The sequence below is a fragment of the Manacus vitellinus genome, unplaced genomic scaffold (assembly GCF_001715985.3).
Source record: "Manacus vitellinus isolate BGI_N305 unplaced genomic scaffold, ASM171598v3 scaffold_10_pilon, whole genome shotgun sequence".
Taxonomy (NCBI): Eukaryota; Metazoa; Chordata; class Aves; order Passeriformes; family Pipridae; genus Manacus; species Manacus vitellinus.
Window position 1 is genome coordinate 19,714,846 of NW_021938838.1, and position 25,422 is coordinate 19,740,267.

The following is a 25,422-nucleotide window of genomic DNA, read 5'->3' on the forward strand; positions in this document are numbered from 1 at the left end:
CTTTCTCTCCATTTGCAGCGTTGGAAAGTCTCTCAGGGTTAAGAGAATCCAACAGCTACTGAATGTGCATTAGCACATGTGGGTGGGCAGAAGTTTGGATCTGAATTCAGAACAGTTTATCTGACAAGGGACCCAGAGAAGATTTCTAGTTCAGTGCAGTGAGGAGAAGAAAGAGGCTCAGTAACCTTCCCTTCCTGCACACTCTGGGTGCTGCACAATGACTCAGGCAGGCATCTCCTTTGTGGGTGTCCTGCCTTTGTTCAGAGAGCAAGGAAGCCTCAGGAAGACTTTAGTTTCCCAAGGCAGCACGTTAACAATGCTCTCTCACCCCGGGTGGGAATGCAGAGGCGCTTTCCTGGGGCTTTGAAGGTGCTCAGTGTTTTGTGCTGTCTCTGAGAACCGGTGGATATTCAGTTCAGAACTTGGTGCTCTCAGTTTAGCTACCCTGGAGTTCAGTCTCTCCCGTCTTTTTTGGGATTAATATAGATGTATCAGGGTCCCAACAATAAGTAAAGATGATATAATGTTCATTCAAGGGGTTTGCCAGCCATAAATCCAGGGATTTAAAATAAAATATATACAGTAGTTCTGGACTAAAATTTGCTCATTACAGGGCTTCATATGGATGAGGATGAATGTTTTAAAGAAAAGATTTTGCAGAATGAATCATTGAAAAGAGAACAATAAATACTATTAAGACCCAGAGAAGTGGGAAATGGCAAGGTCTTGCAGAATAGTTTTAAAACAAGTAAAGAGATAGTATGAACAAAGAGACCTTGGATTAGGTACTAAAAACTGCATTTGGCTTGTGCAAGTTTTACTCATTAGCTAAACCAGCTGAAGTCCTGTGATTTAGAGGGACTTTGACCAGTAATGTGGAACCCACAGCCCTGAGTCTGCCCACCCTCAAATAAAGACACCCCCCCAGAACAAGCACAATGGATCTAGAATGTGCTGCACCTTTAAATCGAGCTGACAGAGAGGTGAGCCAAGAGCAGCTTTGCCAAGAGTGATGGAGATTCACTGTGCTAATCTTGTCCAAATACAACTGTACACATCTGTTTTTGTATTTGGCCTCTGGAGTACTGGCTTTGTGAGGACCACCCATCTCCCTGTCCGGGAAAAACACTAAATAAATCCAACACCTCCATCCTGTGTGTGGGTCAGGTGAAAGAACCCAATTTGGAACAGCAATATGAATGTTGGTGTGGGAAGGCCTGTCCTTTCCCAGCAAAATAAGGGAGTTTTGAGGCACTGCATGTTTAATACTGGCTGCTGTAGGCTGGGCTGTGAGAGGAGCACCCTGTGAGCAGTGCCTGTGTTATTGTGTTTTGGGACATGCCACAGTGATTTTTTTTGGTAGGTTCTGCATCCCCAGCTCCTGTCACTTCAGTGACAAGTAGAATAGGCCCTGCTCATAGTGATGCAGTTCAGGCTCCTTTGAGAAGCATCAGAATCAAATGTGCCACATAAACACATACAGTGTGGAACCTTGGTTGTGCACATGGACTTTCTGTTCTCTGCCAAATGGAGTCCAGTTTAGCCTCATTTGAAGTGTGTCAGCTCTTAAGTTAAAATTCTACATGAAAATGCTTCCAAGGCTGATCCCTTGGATGTTACTCCAGGCAGCTTCTGCCATGGGAATGAAACCTTCTCCAGCTTTGGGAACTTCACAACTCTCTTGGGATGACCTTTCCAGGGTCAAAGAAAATATTAACTAGATGTGAGTGTGTTTCAGAAGTCCTTTCCTGTGCTGTAAAGGACTGGAACCAGAGGCCTTGGAACATTGTGGCTGAAAACATCAGAGATGGGTAGAAATTAAAATAATGTAATCCTACTTATACAAGAAAACCAGCTGAGTGTTGGTTCATTGCTGTGGTCTGGAAAAGGGTAATTTGGGCAGCTAAATTACAGGTCTGACATAAGGACTACACATGGCCAAGATAAACATTTGCTCAGAGGCAGATGAAAGGCACTGAAACTTGAATCCCTTGACTCAATGTCTTTGTCCATCCCATATGGAGCCACGTGAGGTATGTTGTTCTTATGTTTTGCATCTCATAAAAATAAAACTTATGCTTTATTTCTCACCAGTGTTTTCTGCATGCAATCAATACTCTTTGTGGCTATGCCACAGATTTTAAAATTACACGGTAATTTTAACTTCCAGATGTGATGTGACTACCTTGTTTTAACACTCCCTCCTGTTAACTGTGTTACCCATCACTCTGGCTCACAGTGACCTGTGCAGTGCAGGTTATGCTACAGGTTTTCTGTTCACTGCAATGACTGTACATGTCATGCAGAGTTGTAAATAGGTGCAGGGGAGGGTGTCTTAATTATGTCTCCATAGATATTTTGCAAAAATATCTTGTGGCTGGAAGTTGCTGTAAAATTATGACTAGTAGTAAACTTTCATCTTTAAAATGCATAAACAGTAGAAAATAAGCATGATTTAGAATGGTTTTGTGCATGTTCACTAACCCTTGTGGTGCTGGGGGAGGTGTGTATGTGTGTGGTTGCTGTGGCACATGAAAGGGAATGCAGTGGCCAGAGGACCTTTCAGAAGGGAGTTGCACTTTGAACACTTGGTGTGTAAAGGCAAATGTGTGGGCTACACATGATGCACCTGAGATGAAAAGGGAAGTCTGGGTATATGAGCCTAAATTCTGCTCTTGAAAACAGGCTTTATTAGAGCATGTTGTTTATAAATGACAAATTTTCTCCTGAAATATGTCTACATCAAAGGCAATCAGCTTTGGATAGGTCTGTTTGGTCACTATTTAATGTTCTGCCAGATATCCTTCTCCTGGAAAGTGCTGTGGTGCTTCCACTTCCCTCAGAAGTAACACATGTGACAGCAGATGGGTCACTCAGCTCTGCCCACAGACTGCCTTGTCTGCTGGCCACGGATTTGCACTGACATGCAAAGAAATCCAGATGTTGTGATGAAATCCAAGAAAACCAGTTCTAATTAGGGTTAATTAGAAGGCTTAAATAGGCTTAATTGCCTATTTATAGGAAGGAAGTAATCATGTAGATTGTTCACCAGGATTGAAGAGAACCTCCTAATTTTTCTAGCTAACTCAAAGCTCTTCTGTTGAAGGAAGCAGAGGAGGCTGGCCGTGTTCTTTTATGGCTCCTCACTAAGGATTTAATGCTTTGTACCCACCCCAGAGGATTGCCCTGCCTGGCTTGAGGAGCAGTTTTGCCAGATCTGGGCGCGTCCTGAGAGACAGATCTGAGGCTGCTCAAGGTGTGATTGCTCAGTCAGGTGACAAGTGTCACTGCCAAATCAGCAGAATGAGATAATGATCTTTTTGCCAGCATGCTGCCTGGCACTTCTGACTGCCCAGTGTCCAGCCCTCTGCCAGCTTTCCAGGAGTGTTCCTTGGTGCCAGATCTTTTACACTCTTGACTGTCTCAGTGGATCCCTGCTGGCCTTGCCTTCTGCTCCTGCTGGCAGGTGCTGGCTGAGTGCTGGAGGCAGCAGGACTGGCCATGGTCATCATGTGTTTCTGAGCCTTGTCTGGGCTGCACTGGTCACAATGGTGGTGGGTTTTGCTGCTCTGGGTCCTCACCTGGCTGCAGCTGCAGAGCTCATGTCATTCTCAAGCTCAGTACTGTTAAGAACCTGTGCTTGTCCCATGGCAAAATACTCCTGGTGTGGGAACTCATCAGACACCAGAGCTGGAGTAGTCAGCAATGACACTGGGGGTGTTGCAGTGTCCATGTGGAAAACTTACCCAACTGGATGATACAGAGGAGACCTTCTTAGTCTCCCCAGCTGTGTTACATACTCATATGATCCATCTTATCCATCCTCCCTCCTGTTCAGACAGTAATTCCCCAACCAGGAAGGCCCCTCCTCATCTCTACACCAAGGCAAGGCAAATCCCAGAGGCAGCTGCACAGACGTGTGTGAAGAACTTCCCCTGGCTGCCCTTGGAGCAGGCTGAGGCTCCAGGGATGATCTGCAAGGGGTGCAGGACCTGCTGGTCTGAGTGAAGCCTGCGAGTTGTCACTCCTGCTTGGCAGTCTGCCAGGACTGTGGTTTTGTGAGGAAATCCTTGCTCTTGCAGCTGCAGGCACTGGTGAACTGCCCCTGGTTCCCTAGGGGAGGAGGAGGCCTGGCAGGGTGGGGTCAGTGGGATGTGTCCCCAGGCCCTGGCAGCTGCACACGGTGTCTGTGGGAGGACAGAGGAGCAGAAGGGAGCAGGATGGGACCTTGTGCCTCAGGGCAGCAGATCTGAGAGCTGAGCAGGCTGAGGTGGCTCAGCTGCAGCTGGGGAACAGGGAAGCTGTGTCCCTCTGGGCAGGCTCTGCTTACAGAACATTTGCTGTTGCACATGGCATAACTTTTTGGATAGGAGGGAGAAAGAACTTGTTTTCCCTCTCTCCTGTATTTGACCTACAAATTCACCTGCTGCTGCTTCCTCATCCTAGCAGGATGTGCTTGCTGTCCAGGGCTGTTATGGGGCAGATTGTGTGCACAGTCCCTTATCTGCCATAAACCTTTATCATAACCTTAGCCCCATGAAATATTGCAAACAGATCTGAACCTGGCCTAGGTGTTTGCCTGTCCTTCTTGGGGCTGACCAGCTGGAGCTCATCCCTGTGACCTGCAGATGGTTCTGTGTCCCAAAGGCAGAGCCTGCTTTTCCCACCGTGCTGCACACGGAGCTTGGCAGAGCTGGTGGACCAGTAGAGTTGCAGGAATCTGTCCAGAGGAGTCTGATTGAATTATGATTACAAATACTGAACTGAATCCCCTTGCAAACAGTCTTTGACTTTTGTGTAGCTGTTAAACTGTGATTGTGTGACAAGTGATTTCAACTTTTAGGTGGTCACTGAAAGGTGCCTTGTACTGGTTTGTTTCTGTGACTACTTGGGAAAATTTTGCTGCACGGTTATAATATAGAAAGAATTAACAAATAGTGACTAGTGGATAATGAGTGTGTTTGTACACAAATATTCTCAGTCAAGGCAAGGCAAAACATGACTATTCTACAAGAGTCACTGAAAATAAAAACTATTTGGTGTTGCTTGAGAAAATCCTGTTTAGTAGTTGTAGTTTGGTTTGGAAGGGAAATATTCTAAAAAAGTAGGGTTGGCCCTTCATCACCAGAAGCAGATTGCAGTTGTCATATGACAAAAGAGCAGGACTTGCTGTTTGACTCCTTCTGGCAAAAGGCAAACACAGCCCAGGAAGGCTGATCTGGACCGACGTTTGAGTAAAGAAGACATCTGGCACTGGCGTCCTTCCCCCAGAGCTCTGTCCCTGCCCTTTCTGCCCTTCAGAACTGCTGCCCCAACAAGGGCACTGCTTTCCTTTACAAATCCAGGCTTTGCTCCTGCAGAGAAAAGTCTGAAAACTTCAGAGAATTCAGCGCTAAAGTGTGGCCCGGGTGGAACGGCCCTCGGGGCGTTATTGGTGTCCCCGAACAGGCTCAGGGGCCGTGGGAGGGGACACAGCGGAGCGGATCCAGCTGGAATCCCGCGGCAATCCGAGCGGGATCCAGGCGGATCCATCGGGATACGGGGGCTGCGCTGCCAGCGGGCGACACCGGGCGGACACCGGCGTCCATCGGGATACGGGGGCAGCGCTGCCAGCGGGCGACACCGGGCGGACACCGGCGGCTACTGCCGACACCGGGCGGACACCGGCGGCTACTGCAGCCCCTCGGGCCGGGATACAGGGATCGGGCCGAGAGCCGGGACACGGGATACAGGGAACGGGCCGAGAGCGGGATACAGGGAACGGGCCGAGAGCCGGGACACGGGATACAGGGAACGGGCCGAGAGCCGGGACACGGGATACAGGGAACGGGCCGAGAGCAGGGACACGGGATACAGGGAACGGGCCGAGAGCAGGGATACAGGGATCGGCCCCGCCCCGGGACACGGGACACGGGGAACGGGCCGAGAGCAGGGATACAGGGAATGGTGAGGAATGGTGCGGAGAGCAGGGACACGGGATACAGGGAACGGGCCGAGAGCAGGGATACAGGGAATGGTGAGGAATGGTGCGGAGAGCAGGGACACGCGATACAGGGAATGGTGCTGGTACTGAGGGCAGGGACACGAGAGGAAGAGAAGTGTCCCAAGACGGGCAGCAGGGACGGGGAATAAAGAAAAGTGTCCCAGCGGCAGGAACTCCGGACAGAGGGCAGTGTCCCGGGCTGGCTGTAGGGACGTGGGATGGATGAAGGTGTCCCATGCTGGCTGTGGGGATGTGGCATGGAGGGCAGTGTCCCGTGTTGGCTGTAGGGATGTGGGATAGAGGGAAGTGTCCCGTGCTGGCAGTAGGGATGTGGGATGGATGGAGGTGTCCTGTGCTGGCTGTGGGGATGTGGGATGGAGGGAGGTGTCCCGGGCTGTCTGTAGGGATGTGGGATGGAGGGAGGTGTCCCGTGCTGGCAGCAGGGATGTGCAATAAAGCCCCCTGTGCTCTCCTGCCATGACACCAGCCTGCGTTTCACACCTCTGTGCTGGGGGACACACCCAGTGCAGTTCGGGGTTTTGGCATTTTTAGGTTCTTCGGGTTTGCTCTTTAATGGGGAGAGGGAAGCATGGACGCTTGTTAAGGCTCTTTTAGATGACAGGTCTTGGGCTCAGTTTGAGGCTCTCTGTCCTGCCCCAGTTAGGGCAGTTTGTGGGGTGCACAGTGTCCCCAGGAACATCTGCAGTGAGGGAGGTCTGATGGGTCTGAGCAGAGGGGGTCACAGGGGGCTCCCTTTGACCCTTCCCGACTGGGAATGCACTGGTTTGTAGGGACACTGCAGGCCAGGCCTCGAACTCTCGAGGCTGCCAGAAGAGCTCTGGGACTGTTTGCAGCCCAGGTCTTGCTGACTTCCTGAAAAACCTTCCTTGGCTTATGTTGTTTAGGTGTTTTTGCCTGGGGAGCTCTGCCTTGGCTCGTTCTGGTTGTTCTGGTAACCTCACCCTGAGCACTGGCTTTGAAGTGGAGGTTCCTTTGTAATGAGCAATTAAGGAATTGCAGATATTGCTGATTGATTGTGGCATTGATGAAGGGGTTAACTGGAATGAATTAAGAGAACCTTGTGGGAAAGCAGGTGGGACAGCAGGTGGGACAGCAGGTGGGACAGCCTCTCACTGAGGATAAGTGGAAGGAAATGCTGTTTTTCCCTTTTCCATCAGATCAGGCAGAAACAAAGTCAGGAAGCTGAGAGAGGTCAGCAAAGAGCTGTGGGTGTTTATTGCTCATAAAAGAACATTTTTGGTATTATTTTCTTCTTTCCCTGATGCAGACCAAAAGGGTGTCTTTATGTTTTGCTTTCTGTCATGCTTTTTCTATGGGCTAGATTCAAACTAAAGCATCTGCTGTGATCTGATCAGACTCTTATTAATTTCCTGGTAAGATTTGATGACTTGTGGTACAGTAAGATTGTGATAACTTCTTCAGTGGGGAAAATATCACCTTAGTGATGTCTTTCATTCCAGGAAGTGTGTGAAGATAAAACCACCAGAGTTTTATTTCTTACTTTCTCAAACTTGAAATGGTTATTTAAAAAATTAGGTAGAAAGAGAGAATAGGTCAAAAAAGATGTTAATTTTCTTCTTTTGTGCTCGCCCCACCTGAAATATAATGAAAATAAATATAACTATTATTTCTAGCAAAAATAGGATTGTATATCAGCACGTTTACTACCACCAGAGCATTTCCCCTGCACGTGACATAAGTCTAGCAGTGAAAACATTTACAATAAATGTTCATAGGTGCATTTGTGCTCTGAACTCTGAGCTCCAGAAACCAACAGGGCTTTACATGGCTTTCCCTCCAATCAGTGCTGGCTGGGGCACAATTCCTGTGCTTGGCAGGACCCTCCTGGTGCTATTCCAGGCTCCTCTTGCCGAAAGGAGAAAAGGGAAGAACCCACTTATTGAAGAACAAGAACTCAGAGAAGATGCTTTGCTTTCTCTTTTATGACTGATCCTTCTGTTCCCCCTGGATTTACTGTTGAATTCCTGTGTCCAGCATGTCAGTTGGACTGGACTGTGATCAGATAATGTGTGATAGAACGTGTTCTTTCTTTCTCTGAACAGTGGAAATTTGCTTTGATCAGGGGACCTTTGCTCCCCTGACCTACCTGGGACACGTGGCACTGGGCCAGGTGTTCACACTCAAAGAGTTTTCATGGCTGCTTTGATACCTATCAAAGATTCTCATCACAAGTCATTATTTCATTGAAAATTCTAATGGGGTGGGAGTAAAAAAACCTTTATTAAATGGCATGAACTTTGGCATCTGAATGTAATAAAATAATAATTTATGATATATTTTTAAGGATATGAGATTAAAATGCATATTAATGAAATGATTAATGAAAACCTTTATGAGACTCTGCTACAAGTTGCGAGTAGCTGTTTAATCAAATTCTTTCTATGGAAAAATGCATTTCATTATAACATAATTAGCACATCTATTGTGTTTTTAATATGACTTGTGCTAAAGTGTGTTGGATCTGGAGTTTGCTTACGGCAATTAGCAGTGAAGGAATTGAACTTTTTTGCTTTATTCCAGGCTTTGTAAATTATAAGTGCTGTATCTGGGGAAAATTGATATAATTTTTTTTTTTTAAGTGCTAGAATAATCCTGGGAATTGTTGGGGCAGTCTTTAGTTGCAGTAAGAAGGAAGGGTAAGAAATTGTGCTATGTGGAGCTGCAGATTTAGGGATAATTTATTTCCTGTTGCTGATGTGTGACAATCCTGGGCTGTGAGAAAGTTGGGACTTTTTTGTCCCCCAGAGTAATCCTGCCTGCTGTACAGGGAGTGGGAGAAAGCTGCTTTTACAGAAAGTCCTTTGGGGTAATTATGGCTAGTCTGGGTTCTCTTAGAGCACAGACACCAGTGTTTTTATGGTTGAGGTCAATGTGGCACAAAGCCTGATATTGTCCTCTGTGTGAAACTTATTAATGCACAGAAAATACAAATTTGAGATTCACTTTTATGTAGTAAAAAAAAAACAAAAACGGTACAGGAATATAAAAAGGAACTTTACATCTTTATACAAGGGAACTGCATACAGGCTTCCAAAAAAAACAACTTTAAAAAAACCGAGTACAGGTAATACTTAAAAACAAGGATTACAGGTAACACTATCTGGGTGATGCCTACCAAAGTACTTCAGTTACTGCACTACATAATTTAACAACTAACTTTACCTGTTGATACTCAATACCTTAATTACTGACAAAAAAATTAAACTGTATTAGTAGTTAGCATTCTTTATAATGTACCAACATGTGGAACCCCAATAGCATACACTGTTGGCTGGATTAAGCAAGAGAGAATGAACACATGAAAAATAAAGCCAAGGCTGTCATCCCAAAATGTGCTTCTTTTTTTTAGTGAAGGAAGGGATCCAAAACTGATTTGACTGATGGACAGAATTCTACTCAGTTTTCTTTTATCTCATATTTGAAAATTTGAGTGATTGCATAATTGATGTGACTGTGCATTAGTGTCCAGGCAAGTATTTTATTGGATAACTTTTTTCCAGTAGTTATCCAGTTTAGGAGTAATGTGAGACCATATTATAGTGCATTCCTGTTTCCTACCAAGAAAGAATTATGGAGTGTAAATTAGAGATGACATGAAAAAGGGAAAAGCAAAGTTGTGAGGTTCCACTATACTGGTTTAGGAAAAAAATAAAATCTAGTGTTATTTGGTTAGCTAGCAGATTTAAATAATTAAATCAACTAAACTAATACCTACAGCTCCAGCACAGATGCTACCCAGGGCAGTATCTGGGTTCAGGGCTCTGTTCCTGCTGAAGGCAACAGGAACCTGTGTTGCTGCAAGCCAGGGACAGGCCATTGTCCTAAGAGACCCGTTTTTTCCAAAAAGTGTATTTGGCTGGGGAACTTCCCCCCCAGGAACTTTCATTCTGGCCATTCTGTGGCTCTTCCTCAGGTGAGACACTAAACACACAGGGATGGAGAAGCTGCAGCTCCAAAACCTTCCTTCCACTGGTGGTTCCTTATGCAGATGAGAGTGTGGGTGTGTAGCATTCAGGTTTAGAAGTCTGCAGTACTTTCCTAGGAGGAAAATACTGGTTTTACAGTACCCGCTTAGAAAAAGTCACAACAGATTCACAGTAATGAGGCCCTTCATTTGTTTGTCCCTGAAAAAGTACAACTGCATTAATAACACTGAATAAAAACCCTATTCAGCCTCTTTGGAAATATAGAGAGACCTATGCTTCCATCTAGAGATGGAAAAGTACAGTATTAGAGTCTTAACATTCCCCTGATGTCCCCATTTCCTGCCCTGCAGGATATATTCCATGGAGTAACACTAAAATCCTAGTTACAGAGAGAAAAAACAATTTTGCTGTTAGCTAGAGCAGATTCTGTCATGCCAGAAAGGTGCCTGAAATCATCATCAGGCTGTTAAAAATGACAGATGAAACCAGATTGTGTGTCTAAAAATCCTGTCTAATTTTATCTTGAATAACTCGAATATGTAATCAAAGACTATAAAACAAAAATAATTAATAGAATGGAAAGAAGGAGAAAACATGCCTCTTTTTGAAAATGATGGAATAATTTCTAATATTAAGTGATGGACCATATGTTCCTCCTCTCCTCTACTGAGTAAGCATAAGTGTGGAACATCAATAAAGATGTTCCAGAAGGGGCAGGCAAAGCAGCCAGCTGGAGATACAGGGGGCTTAAAACATCCCTTAGCAAGGCCACTGAACCTCTCTCTCCCAGTGGATGGTGACCTTGGATACGTGGATGTTTCCATGTTGATGGAAACAGTACAGGAGGAGAGGAATGAAAGAGAAACAGGGGGGAAAAAGCCCACTTTTTAAGAATTGTCTACCTCGATGGGAATCCTAGGAGACTTGAGCAGGTCCATGAGAAGCAACTTTGGGGACAGAACTGAATGTTAGCAAGGACAGCAGTGCTGGGGGAAGTTAATACACATGGTCTGTGTGCCTTTTTAACCCTACTGTTGTCAGGTTTTTCTCTCACGTCTGTTTGAAATCCTAGTATGGCTTGAGGGAAGAGCCGTGAGTTCTCCTGTGGCCACTGACAGTCTCCTGATGTCTGTGTGTGGTGGGAGGGAGAAAACTCATGGCTAATTTGAACTTAATACACAAAATCTTCACTAGGTTCTGATCCATAGAGCTCAGCCAACATTTTAAACCTGGGTCCCCAGTCATTGAGGAAGTCGTAGTCGACGTCGGAGTCCGAGGAGCCCGACTGCAGGGAGCTGAGGGACTCGGCGATGGACTCGGCCCCCTCGTAGCCGTAGATGTGCAGGGTGTCGTAGGGCAGCAAATCCCTGTCGTTGTCAGCTTCGCTCTTCTTCTCCTCGATCATGCTTTCCATTTCTCCAGCACCAGAAGTCATAGTCCCAGGAGGCTTTTGGACTTGTGCATACGGAGAGGGAGCAGCCTCTGCCTTCCCGCCGTTCCTGCGCACGGAGTTGAGCACGGACACGTCGTAGCTGGTGGTGTCCATTTCCCCCCCGCCTTCCTCGTCATACCTGACCAGCTGCTCGTGGATCTCTGCCACGCTCCTCCCCAGCCCGCTCAGATCCTTCTTGTGTCTCTTCCTGAGGAGAAGCAGCATTGCAAGTACTGCAAAGAGAACTTAAATGAGCACGTGAAAATAGAGAGGCAAGGCAGTGAAACAAATTGCATTTAAGATATGTAACACAGTCTGAAGTGGTTTTTTTTCCTGAAGTGATTTTTTTAACACCTATTTTTTAAAGGAATAGTTAAAAATACTGCTTAGCTGTAGGATTACTATGTTTGAAGAAGTTCAGTCTGGACAGGAATTGCACCCCTGACTCTCGAGCTGTAATCACAAGTACATACATACATACATGGTGCCACAAGTTCATTGAATCACCTACTGCCTGCAGCTGGTAAATCTTTTAATACCAAGCATCAAATGCTACTTATGTGGTACTTGAAAAGTACTTCAAGCAAGAAAAAGCACTGTGCCTTCTCTGATAGATTTCAAATGCAGCAGATAAGCACTGCTCTGCTGGCTTGTTACAGATATATTTATGTATGTATGTTCACTGTACTGTTTAAAGGGCTTCCAGACAAGTTCAGCCTTTGGAAACAGGAATCCTATTGTTATTGCCCAGCAAAAATTTCCTATTCTCTAGCTACATGTGAGCCTGGCAGCAGTAAATCAAGTCTATTATGCATATGTGCAGTAACCTTTCCAGTGACTCAGCCTGCCCAGTGGAGGGAACAGCTTTGTAGCTGAGCTCTGTAACACACCAAAGAGGAAGAACACGTGAGATGAATCAAATAGTTACAGAATTTCTGGCTCTGTGGTCATTTTATAGGTACAAAGCTTTTGTAGATCTCAGTTCAGAAAGAACAAAACCCTTTAATGCAGAGAATGTTACCCAGGTCAGATCCTTACCAATGATGGTGAAGATGCAGATAAAAATGGCCACCAGTGCTTGTATGCTGACTCCCACTTGTTTGGCTCTTTCCTCACAGAAAGTGAAGTTGCCTTTTTCGTTGCACTTGCAGACACTGATGACAAGAGTGTTTGTGCTGCTGAGCTCAGGAACACCGTTGTCTGAGATGATGACAGGGAGGTAGTGGATTTTGGCAAGTTCACGATTAAACTGTCCGTATTTGACAGTGATATTTGCTGTGTTATCTGCAAGAAGTAATGACATCTAATTAAGTAATAATCTCTGCCAGATTTTCCTTAAAGTTTCCCAGTCTGGTGCTACATCTTCCCCTTAGACAGAGCCAGCCTTTAGAGAAACTCGGCTGGCAACAAACAGATTTTTTTTTTCCAGTATGTTAAGCCTTTAAAAATAAATATTACTTAGCTCAGCCAGACCAGTCACAGGTCATTGCTGCAGTTTTTCTCCCCTGAGCCCCAGTGTCCCACTTGGAGCAGCTGAGAAAGGCATTGCAGGGATACTGTACCGTAGTTCTCAATCAGGGAGAAGTTGCTGTCTTCTGTGGCCAGGGAGAATTTGAAGAACCCTCTGGGTGACAGTTCATCCTTGTCAGTAGCTGAAATCCTGACGATCACCTACAAAGATGGAAGAGGTCACAGCTTTCATTATGCATTTTCTCCAGTGATAAAATCATGTAAAGTATTTATGGAGCTGGGCTGTGTGTCCTGGGTAACCCTTCAGTAACGGGCAGGACACAGATATCTCATGATGCTCCTCTTCAAGTTCTTTCAAGGCAAGCAATTCCTTTGTAGGTCTTCTAAAAGATCAGTTTTGCCTCTTCAGATTGTAATGAAAGCATAAAAAAAGCTTTATGCTGAAAGATATGTGGCTTCTTTAAATGCCTAAGGTGGCTGTCTTCTCAAGTGTTCAACCTACCTGGGGGTGTGACTGTCATCCTTGGAATGTCACTGAGGCTGCCACACCTGAATGACATGTTGGGTTTGAAAACCTCAACCTAGCATAGATTAGATGTATAGAATAAAAAAAAAAGTGTGTAATTATGTCCCCGAGATATTTTAAAAATTAAACTAAGGGTGAAATGAATACCTTCTGTGTTATATCAGATTCCCTCAAAGAGTCCAGACTCTGACAAAGTCTCTTAATGAAACAAATATTAAATGTATGGGCTGATGTCCCGGTTCTGGCCCAGACACTGATGTTATTCTACCATCTTACTTCACTGCTGGGGGCAGGGGAAAGGGCCTCTCTCTGTGTCTCTCCTGAGAAGAAAGGGCATTCCTTTTGGGCTGAGGGAAGTGTGGGGGGCAGAGGGTCTGTCCACCACTGCTTTTCATTGTCCCAGGCTTGCTGAGCATTTTGCCTGTACATCACCCTCTCTCTGTACACTTGCAGTCAGTATTGCTGATGGTACTGTCTGTTTTCTTATCTCATTGCTGTTTCCAGTGAATTGTTCTGATCTCAATCTTTGCCTTTTGGGCTTCCAGCTGGAGGGAAGGGAGTGCCAGTGGGAGCACTAAACTGGGGAGTACCATTTCTAAACCATGACACAAAATGTCTTAATTAAACAAATGTTACAACATGTATGGGCTGAATACTTGTGTCTGAGGCTGAACATGTAAATCCAAAATACTAGCATAACACCATTTTTGCCAAGCACTAACACTGTTGTACCTGCAGATATGTGCACTCTGCTGACCACTACAATGATGTCACGTGCAGCAATGTTTCTCTTGCTATTTTAAAGTGGTTTCCTTCTCAGTATCACATATGAATATTTATGTGATAGAACCGAATTGCTGATTTTTGCTCTGCAAACTTGACTGTCCTTCATGGCTCAGCTGCTAATGCTGCTAATGCACCTACAGACTCGAGAGCCTGGAGGGAGAGGAGCAGCACAGCCCATGTGTGTGAGCAGATAAAAGTCAATATTCCAGCAGTGTGATGTCCTGAAGAGATTTTCCTGTCCACTGATGCTTTGGGAATCAGTGAAAAGTGCAGGTGTTCCGGTGCAAAAACTTTTATTAACAGACAACTTTCACTTGAGCTTACAAGTAGTAATTCAGGTTTTGGGGAAAAACTCTCCCGGTCTCACCTTTCCTGGTGCAGCATTTTCACACACTCTGGGTTCCTCAGGATAAACAAGTTCTGGAGCATTATCATTTTCATCACCAACTATTACATGAACATGGGCATGTGATTCTCTGTCAGAAAGACGACCTAAAATGACAACAACAGTGCAGGTCTCAGATGTCTGGAATCCCAGGGCTGGCTAGATCCCCCTTTCTACCCTTTGTGCCCCCCTTTGTGCCTCCTGCATGAAAAATATGGAGAATTTGTAGCTCCATCTTTAATTTAAACTTTTCCCTTGACATTTAGATATTTCCCTACAAAACTTTCCTAATGGGTTAAATCATCAAGGATCTTTGAGGAGTAAAATGACCCTTTTGAAGTTCATGGCTTCCTGATTCTTCACACTGTGTGGCTGTGGGAAGATTTGGAAGATTATTATGCAAACCCTGAAGCATCCATGTAATTTGTAGCTTAGGGGGAACAGGCTGGCAGGTTGTGGCTTTCCTTTTTGATAAGCTACAGCCCTGCTGGAAAGGTGTTCCCTGATTTCTTTCAAACAGGGAAGTGGGTGGCACTTACCATCTTCAAGGACTTCCTGAGCTGCTACAGTGATGTTGTATGAGGAGCTGAATTCTCTGTCCAGGGGCTTGGGAAGTTGAATAATTCCAGTATCAGACACCCTGATATAGTCTCCATTAGGACTTGCTTTTCGTCGAATAAATCTGTTTTTTGTTTAAAACAAGATATGTCAATTCCAGGGGCTAAAACTATGTTTCACTTCATTTCTTTTAGTGGAAGGTCAGAGAGTTCTGGTGTGACAAATTACATTAATATCTTGACCAGGCAGGCTGAGAATATTTCCCTAAAACTATGCAAGCTGTGAGAGTGAAATACATCTCTTGAAAGAATTTCCAGATTATTGTACTTTGCTGTTTCAGAAGTCTATTTTCTTCTCCAAGCACATGCTTGGGAGACTTCTTACAATAAAAAGTATAGCACTAAACTGTAGCCATGGGAAGATATCCAGGATTATACATTTTGCCCTAAATGTGCAAATGTTTCATCAGTAAGTTCATGTGGTAATTATAGGGGTAAGTGTAATTTATGTTCAGTTTTTGGTTACCATATATATCCATGGCTGCAGTGCTGGAAAAATTAAATTGTATTCTTTCTGGTTTTTGTTTGGCATTCACATTTTGAGAAACGGGGCCCAAGCCTCAGTTCTTTGTCAAATTCTTGGCATCCTAAAGAATTCTTCACTTCAAAGTAGAATTACTAAAACTGGTGTTGTCTTACCTGATTTTCCGTTTAGCTGCGTCGGGGTCGTGTGCCCAAACTGAACCAAGTGTTCTTACTTCTGCATCATTTTCCATGACTTTAAATTCATATGGTAGTTTAGTGAAGACAGGAGGCTCATCCACATCAGTGACTTCAATGGTGACTGTTGAAATGCTCCTCGAGCCACCAGATTTAAAATACCGGAGATCAACGGTGGGATCTGTTGCTTCAATGTCAAACCTGTATTCTGCTACTTTTTCAAAGTCCAGGGGCTAAAAAAAAGACAAATACAGAAATTCTTCCATTGGAAATGTCCAAGCAAATGTTGCATTAGCTAGCTGTGCAAACTTAAGCTCCAAGCTCTAACTCGTGTTTGGAAACATTACCAAACTGCATCTTGGCTGGACTGATGGGAGAGCATTTCCCAGCTGAACTTCTGTGTCATAGCGTGGCTTTAACAACCCCTGGTTTGGAACGGACTCATCCAGCATTCTAAGTTCAGTAAGTATTTCTTGGTTTCAACACTTTTCTTTTCATAATCCTGTAACAACCAAACCTGGTTAAGCTCCTTTTCCCCAAGGGCTGGGGACCAGGTTGTCTCTTGGCAAAGCTTTCTGTTCTGAAGGCATTCCAGGCAGACTGCATAGCTGCACTGACTGATAGCTGGGGCATTTAGTGATAAATGACATCCTCTTCCCTGTTCTTCCCATTGCCTGAGATTGTAAAAGGAGTCACACAATGGGAGGAAGGCTTGGAGCTCGGGCAGCTATGGCTCATTTCAGTCTAGGGCCTTTTATGATATTGCCTGAGATTCTAAAAGCACTCTGAGATACACAGGAATTAACTGTGGTGACTCTTGTTTTCCTCTTTGAGCAGACATTGCAGATGGAAGTGATAGTACTTACCTAGCAGCTGAAATTTTATCTCACATGGCTGCATATTTAACATTATGACATGTGCATGGCCAACATCACATTATGAAACAGAGGGGTGAACTCTGCCTGCTATGTATTAAAAGAAGAGCTGATTCCAAATCCCTCTGTAGTGGGGAGTGTTTGTGTGGGGTCTCCTGCTGCTCCTCCTCTGGGCAGCAGTTGCAAGCACTGCATTCCTCAGGTCATGGGAAGACCAGAGGAAGGGCTGCATTAGGTGAGGGAAAGCTGCTTCCTCCCGATGTGAGCCGAGGACTTCACTGCCAGTCTTGAAGTACTTGGTAGTTTTTCCTCCTTCTTAACGACATTTCTAGTCTTAACAGTTACAGAGAGATATTTGGAAGTAAAAAACACATTCCTGTCAACCTGAGGATTACAAGAGGTGATTTATAGTCCTCCCTACTCCTTTTTTTAATAAGTCAATGCAATCAATGAAGGCTGGTTTGGCAGAGCTCTGCATGATGTAGGAAGGTCCCTTGATACAAATCAAGTAGGTTTGAGAATTAAAAAAACCCAAAGAACAAATGATAATATAGGCTTTGGAGAGTCTGGGCCTTCTTAATGAGTTGTAAGAAATTAGTGGGGAAGCTCTGAAAACACTCTGAGGAAGGTAAGGGAGCTGTGGCTCAGACTGGAGCAAATGGCAAACTGTAAAGAGCACTTTTAGAAGTGGTCAGGTGGACTTGTTTGCATTTTCTGCTTTGGTTTCACCCTGGCTGCAGAAGGGAAGGATTCTTTGACTTGGTCAGTTGGTTCAACTCTTAAAATCACTGATTCTTTGAAGCAGCCAACTACCTGAAGTTTGAGAGGAGCCCAAGGTGTGTAACCTGAACATCTGAGTTAGTCCCCATTGCACTCTGCAGCAAGTCTACATTTTTTCAGGACTGGAGATTGAAATGGACTAGAAATCACCAGCTCTTTTTCTCACAGAGCTTACAAAGCAGGTGTTCAGGATTAACATATTTCATACTGACTTCCACACACTTCCACTTTTCCTGCTGCTAATGCTAAACCAAATCAAACAGTCCTGTGAAAAAACCCACAATAATCATCTTTGTTACTGGGAAAATTACCTTCTTTGGCCTAATGATTCCTTCATTTGTGTATGGATTTGCTACAATTTCAAAGGTGTCCCTGTAATCTCCTCGGACAAAACTGTATTTTGTGTTTCTATGTTGTGGTTCATCGACATCTTCTACTTTGACTCTGCCAACTTCTCCTCCTACCGAAATGTTTTCAGGCACTTTAAAGTGAAATGATGCTGTTAAAAAAAAGAAAAAAGAAAGACATGAAGAGTGTGTTTATGGAAAACTTAGTTAAATTCGTGCTTAGCTTAGAAATGTACAGAAAAATATTTCACTGAGAATTCAGCATTTATATCTCTAAGACAGTACTTTGATGTATTTTTTCTAAAAGTATAAGTAATACCCCAAATTGTCAAGATCTTGTCCAAAGTGATGAAATTAATAGAGATTTTTGTTTTCTGTTCTAGGGGTGCAAGTTGGGACGAAATACAGAAGACCTTCAGAATATGCAAGATTCTTTTGGCCATTTTTAAGATAAGTTGCACTGTGTTGAACCAGGACCTAAATTCGGTTTAGTTGTGTCAATGCCTGGATTCCAAGTGCTCCAGAACTTGCATTCCACTCACAGTGTTTGAACACTGGGAAGTTGTCATTGATGTCAGATAAAGTGATGACGACTGTGGCTGTGCTGGAATCCCCTGAAGTCCCTGGAGCATCTTTTGCTTTGACAATAATTTCATATGTTGATTGAGTCTCTCTGTCTAAATCAGGCCTTGTTGTAAAAATCACACCTGTGAAAAAATAACATTGAATATGTTTAGATTTTGCATGTCCATCATCTCTTAACTTTGATAACAAGTTTTTATCTTATGCCACACATTCAGCTCTAAGTAGAATTTTATCAGGGGTGTTTTTCTGAGGTTAGAAATGTTAAAAATCTTTCTGCATGATGGAATATTAGGAGATTCTGTGTAATATTTAAACTGATTTTTTCTGCTTAGAGCAGTCTGACAATGTCTAAACTTGGTCACTACAGCCTCTAGAAACTGTCTGAGCACCTCTTTACCTGCATTATTTGCTCTATAAGACTAGTGTGGTTACAAGAGATACTGACAGGAATTCTAAAACTGGGTAAAATTTAAGCAGGAAAGTATAGGAGATTGAATGATTATTGATTATTGAATGCTGCTTCAAAATTTATGTATTTTCTTTTCCTATTTGGTCAAAGGAATGATATCTCTGGTGAACTGAAAACATGAACTCAGTTCCTGGTCAGTCTTTTCATCAGTGGGAAAAACATGACCTTTTATCTTCTCAGTTCATTAAAGGCACCTGGTATCTTGACTTTTTTAGCTCATTTCCAGATTCAGGTGGTGACACTGCGTGGGTGTGAATGAAAAAATCTTTCTAAATCATGGTTAAAATTATATTGCTTTATTATTATTCCTTTTTTTCCAGAATGAAGAAGGCTTAAAACCCTGTGTTTTCTTCACAGGGTAGGGTAAGGACAAAGTGTAAGGATATTCATGTATCTCACTTACCAGAGTCATCAATGGTGAAATATTCATCTCCTTTAATGACTTGGTAACTCACCGTGGCATGACCTGACACTGTTGGGTCATCAGCATCTACAGCTGTCACTTTGGTGACTGATGTTCCTAGAAAAGGATTTTCAAACAGCATATTTAGTATGAATTCTGCATTTTAACCAGAGACATGAAGGGAGATGACTGACAGAAGAACATACCTACTGGTGACATTTCTGGGACAGATCCATTGAACACCTTTTGTACAAACACAGGGACATTGTCATTGATATCATAAACCTTGATGATGAATTTAGATGGGGGTTCCAGTGACTGGTTGTTTCTTCTGTCAATAATGAGAGCTGTCAGCTCATACTCTGCTTTCTTTTCCCTGTCAAGCCTCTCAAAGGCATAGACATCCCCACTGGTCTCTTCCACTTTAAAGATGGTGTTGGCATATTCCCCTTCGATGATGTACTTGGCGTTGTTGTTCCTCACACTGGATGTGATCTGGAAGGAAAGGATAATTCAAAGAGATAAAAGTGGGCTTTGGCACCTGGATGCAGCACAGTTTCTCCCAGCAGATACACAACCAGGATTCCTTCAGTTCAGCTGGAAACCAGAATGGCCAGCAGGACTTCTGCTGTCAGCTGGAGAGTTACTGAGCTAAAGCCCCAGAGCAGCTACAGTGGGGTTACAGGATGAAACTTGCCTCCAGACTGAAACTTGGTTATATATCAAGAAGCATTTTAAAAAACATATCTTGTATTTCTTGAAGATATAAATGGTTCATGCTGTTAACACATACGAATCATTAAGTGCCTGCAATAACACACACCATCAGGTTCACTTTGAGCCAGTCTGGTTTGCAAGTGCCTTTCTGACCCTACCGGGGCTTTTGCTCAGGTTACACAGGGTTACAGGGGCAAATCTGCATTCACAGCTGCTGACATTGTTTAGCATCAGTCTCTTTTCCTTAGCATTTAGCAGGATTCCTGCCACAGCTGACAACTTGCTTGTGTTTAGTCACATGCAATTTTTTACTGGTCAGCCTTCAGGCTCATGCTACGACAGTAAGGTTAAATGTCACCCCATAGATTTGAAAATTGAAGATCACATGCAATGAAAAAGGGATGGAGCAAAAGGAATGAACATTAATCAGTTTTAAAATGTAATTTAATCCAATTCCAAATGCTTTTGTGCATTATTTAATCTGCAGATAATCTGGTGATTCTTCCCTTTCTATACCTTCACCCATATAAGGACACTGATAGAACATTTAAACCATAATTTTCCATGCACTATGTAAGCATTCTTATTTCAGCAAGCTATTTATCAGGGATTTCTGGGTTTGGCCAAGAGTTTCTGGTCTTTTGTTACTGATGTTATCATAAATTTCAGCTGCTGAGCATTCAGGATTTGATTTATCCCGTAATTGTCATTTACTGTCGAATGTTTTTTTAATTTCAGTTTTCTATTTTGAAATGTGTCGCTAATATTTCCTTCCCTTATTCCACATATTTCATCCTGTTTCTGGCTGCTGGAGAGCAGGTTACAACTCTGGAGATGTAACAGGAGAAATAACCACCCCCTTGTCTCAAAGTCTGTGCCTTCTTATTCCGTGTAAAAAGTAGAGACTTCTGAGAATGCCTTTTCTAATGCTGAGGATGAACACACAAAGGAAAGCACCCAAGGCTGGGAAAGATAAAATCAGGATGTATCAGCATATTCCTGCAGCTGTCACTCAGTTGTGCTCCCGTGGCCTTTCTCTAAAGGGTTTATCAAGTGTTCAGAGCTGCAGATGTGCCCACGCAGCCCTGGCAGAGCAATCAGATGCTGCTGCACAAAGGGAATCCTCTGCTTTAGAGCAGCTCAGCAGTGGAAGTGTTCTCCTCAGTCTGGGCTGAACTGGGCTGAAATGGGCCCCAGATGCCCTGTGTGAGCTGAGAGGACCCTCTGGCCTTTGCTTTGTCCCTCGTGCTTTGTGCAGGGACCAGCAGTGATGCAGAGGAGTCTGTTCCCCTGTGACACAGCCCTGACTGATGGGATTGTTCACCTGGGAGGAAAACCTACAACTGCATCTGTCACAGTGGCTCAGCTTGAAAGACTAGATTGGAAGAACTTTGTCTGGGTGATACGCAGTTAACCACAGGATTTTATGAGCACTGCCCTGAAGAAAATGAGTTTGCAAGCAGGTCAATGCTCATTATTATTTTTAAAAATTGTTTTCTTTCCCTTTGTGAAACAGTTTTTTTGATTGTGTAACAGTACTGCTAAACATAACACCTCTGTTTAGTATCCAGGCTGAGATGTGAACTGTGTGTTTTTTAATGCATATGTTTTTATTTGCTGATCTCTGAGGTTTCTGAAAGAATCTTGTGCTGCCAGAAAAATACTGACAAACATCAAGCACCAGACTCCTTCCTGAGTGTGCCCTGTACACAGTGTTCTTGCACTGAGGATGCTCCATACCTGCCATTCCCTAGAATTTATTTGTATTCTCCAGAAGAATTAGAGTCCCTTTGACATTGTTATTGATTTACTCTTTGCCCAAGATTTTAACACTTTAATACCTAAGTAATAAATCCCATTCTATTTTTTTTTCTCTGCTGCCCAGACTGCAAACAAGCAATGCTTTCCAAGATCCTCATTTGCTGCTTTCTGCTCATTCTTGCTGACAGATTGCTGCTTACCTTGCCCACATGGTGTGGCAATGGTGCATCAATCTCCTCTTTGATGTGCATTTGGTTCCATATCCAGTCTCTCTTCAGCCGTTTGTGACTGGCCTTGTTTGCAGAAAGGTTTTGGGTTTTTTTCTGACTTTCTTTGTCAGCAAATGCTAGAGTAAAGAACAATGAATGGAGTAGAATAATGTAGTCCATCTTCTTCTGCAGCCTAGAAAGTAATATAAAAATGAAAATATATAACTAACGACAGAATGAGATTAAGCAGAGAGAGCACATGTAGAAGTGCAAATGGACATTCCTTCTGTAGGGGAGTTTAATTACTTTATTTCTTTGCATTTGCCTTAGCACCAACATTTGAAATGTCAGGCTTCTTCCTTCCATGAAAGAGTTTTAACTGTAAAAACAAAAAAAATATTTCAATGAAATAAAAAAATGTGTTTTGAAAGCTGGTGAAGAGGTGACTTGAGTGACCATTGTTAGTCTGAGGAGCAGATTGAGCAGAAAGATCCCTATGGACAGTGCTGCCCATGGCAGAGGTCAAAGTTTGTGTTAACTCCACTTGAAATGAAATGTTCCATCTTGACAAACCCCAGTGCAATGTTTTGACAATCCCTGACACAAAATATGCTGTAGTCAATGTCTTCATATGGAAAATATTGACTTAAAATAAAAACTGGTTTTTTTTTGGTGGAAAAAGTGATTGGTGTGAGATTTCCAATCAATTCCAAGTACAATACAGCAAATGATCTTCCTCAAAGAGCTCATTTATTGACTCAATTAATTGTGTTTTGAAACTTTTGAAGACACACATGAAGTTTCCTTATGCCCTCTTCTCAGGCTTTACCATCTACAAAATGATAATTTGTGAAATGATTCTCAGCTGAAACCATATTTTTGCATCATGTGTTAATATTAGCAAACTTCAGGTCTGACTTTCATATCAGATTTGAGGAATTATTTTAATGTAAATTACTAAATTTCCCTTTCCCAATATAAAGGACTGTCAGGGAACTTTAACACTCAAGTAATCAGATTTTAAATTGCACATAAATGACTTTCCATTAGCTTTTAGGAGCTGTCAGGTGCACATCAAAAATAAACCCGTTAATTGTGATGAGAAGTTGACATCACACAGGTTGCTGGATGTGAGATTAAATTAATATTTTCATCAGGAAGGTGCTGAGACATTTCCAAAAGTACTCTTTGGTAACCAGGCAATCAGTGTTATCCTGTGGTGCAGCATCACTGTCAGGAAAAAGATTTTATTTACCATGAAATTTTGCTTTTCTGTACTTTTCTCTCTCCTGCATTGTTATACATAAGCTGAGGAACATTCCTCCTCTGTGGCTCTGGAGGAAGTGACCGAATAAGGTGGCTTTGAAGTTGCTTTTGAATAGCTAAACTGTGCTTAATACAGTTTTCTGGATTCAAACAAAACCTTTTGATTTAGCTAGTTTTTTGTATTCTATGCACTTTGAATATTTTTAGAAAAATTAGTAAGATTTAGTTGGTTTTGTATGTTTTATTTGTGTATATGGACACTTTACAACTGGAAACTGGAAGGCAGTGATTTGATTACAAAACATGGTAACCAAAGGAAGCCAGTTGGCTGATGTCAAGTAGTACAGGCTGTGGTTTTGCAAAAACCAGAGTGTAGTGTTTAAAAAGTCTCTTTCTCTTGTTGCTCTGGTAAGTGGAGCTCTCCTGTACTGCTGTTGGGAACTTGCCCACTAATACAGAAAGTGCTGACTGAATCTTTTTAAATATGTTTGCATTTCAGCTGAAACTTAAGCAAGCCCTTTAACTCAGCAGATCCATTTGTGTTCTTAGATTTTAAGGTGGCTTCACTTCCTTTAACTCTTCATTAATGGTTTCCTTGTTAATACTTGCTCCTTGGTAAGTTAATATTCCTTTGTGGGTAATTTGGTGGAGCTTGGCCTGCCCTCTGGTTCCCACAGGCTGGGATAGCAGAACCTCCTGCAAAAAATGGCTCCTGCCTGGCCTTTGGCACCTTTCAGAAGTGCTCCCGTTGGCAGCAGTGGCAGTGCCCACTCACACTGTGTGTGCTCTGCTCCATGGGACAGGCTGGCTCTGAGGACACTTCTAGGATACCATGCAGGTTTGGCATTTGGCCATTGTGGAGTCTGTCACTGAATTCACCCCAGCATCTCAGAGTGCCCTTCGTTGGCAGCACACACGGGCACTCCCGGAGCAGTGAGGGGACGAGGGCACTGTCCTGGTGTGAAGGCCATGCCCCGTGGATGGCAGCCCTTGACAGGTTGTACTAAATGCTCTCTTTTCTGGCCTTGATAGTTTTCCTTCCCAGCAGATCTCACTGGAAATGCCAGAGGCAGTAGCAGAAGGCAGACATTCCCATGCCTGGGCAGGAGAACGAGTTCCCATGGAGTCACAAGAGAGAAAGTTCCTGGGGGGTGCCAGGGAATGACATTTCATCCCTTCCCATGCCTGCTGTGGCAGCCAGGACTGAGGAGAGGAAATCACATGCACCCCTGCAAATAATGACCCCTGTGGCCACAGGCTTCTGGAGAAGGGCAAGCACAGCCTGGGCTCTGCCCAGTCTCTGCCACGTGGCTCTCCCTGGTTCTGCCAGGAGGTCCCTTCCCTGGATGCTGCCAGGAGGTCCCTTCCCTGGATGCTGCCAGGAGGTCCTTCCCTGGATGCTGCCAGGAGGTCCCTTCCCTGGATGCTGCCAGGAGGTCCTTCCCTGGATGCTGCCAGGAGGTCCCTTCCCTGCTCTCCCCTAATGTACAGTCCCCTGTTATCCCTCTGCCCTTGACTGATTAGCCCAATAATTCAAACTTCTTCCAATTTAAGCAGGGACCATAAATGCTCCTGAAAGTTAGCAGAGGAATGGTTTATTCAAGCAGCTGAGTTTCGTGCATTGCTCTTAAATTTTCTTTTGGCAAATGATGGGTTTTTCCATCCGTACTATTCATTTTATATGTTGAATTATTTTAGCAAATAACTCTTGGTCTGCAGGGTACTATAGACAGTTACCTGAGAAATTCTGGTATTCAAAGTGATTTAATGGAGATGTGGCTCATACAGTGAAGTTTCTTCTTGCAGACTGGAAGTAATTATTAAAAAAAAGTCAGGTGGAGATACAGAAAATACTGTATTAATTAAAAGTTTGCGTTTTACGAGTTGTTTTGGTAAGCAATCAGCTGCAAGGGTGATGAACAGCTAATATAAATAAGGTCTCCATATAATGAAAACACTGGAAGAAATATTCTTATGGGGTTTTTTTTATGGTATTTACCTCTCACTTGGTTCACTTCTCACTCTAAAAGTGTATATTAACGCTTATGTAAGGTTAGTTTAGTTTTCAAAGAAATTAGTTCTATGCTTGCACGTTAAATAGAAGTTAAACCAGGTTTCTGTACAGAGACTTGGGGAAATGAGACAGTTACATCTGAAATTATGTATTTTTCTGGTCGATCAGA

The 25,422-nt window shown here is 43.5% G+C and overlaps 1 protein-coding gene across 2 annotated transcripts in view; it reads right to left on the minus strand.

The window, feature by feature from the left end:
* Nucleotides 1–7,989: 7,989 nt before the first annotated feature.
* CDH5 (cadherin 5) overlaps nt 7,990–25,422 on the minus strand; it is a 30,604-nt gene continuing 13,171 nt past the window's right edge. The window contains exons 2-12 of one of the 2 annotated variants that reach the window (XM_018086561.2): nt 21,965–22,166; nt 19,493–19,781; nt 19,287–19,403; nt 18,372–18,536; nt 17,794–17,981; nt 15,807–16,060; nt 15,090–15,232; nt 14,533–14,657; nt 12,946–13,054; nt 12,422–12,667; nt 7,990–11,616 (exon numbers count right to left, since the gene is read on the minus strand). In XM_018086561.2, the coding sequence (XP_017942050.1) occupies nt 11,123–11,616; nt 12,422–12,667; nt 12,946–13,054; nt 14,533–14,657; nt 15,090–15,232; nt 15,807–16,060; nt 17,794–17,981; nt 18,372–18,536; nt 19,287–19,403; nt 19,493–19,781; nt 21,965–22,153 (2,319 nt within the window). In that variant the 5' untranslated portion in view covers nt 22,154–22,166 and the 3' untranslated portion in view covers nt 7,990–11,122. Of the gene's footprint in view, nt 11,629–12,421; nt 12,668–12,945; nt 13,055–14,532; nt 14,658–15,089; nt 15,233–15,806; nt 16,061–17,793; nt 17,982–18,371; nt 18,537–19,286; nt 19,404–19,492; nt 19,782–21,964; nt 22,167–25,422 lie in introns of both variants that reach the window. The other variant, XM_008928335.3, reaches the window with a different exon arrangement.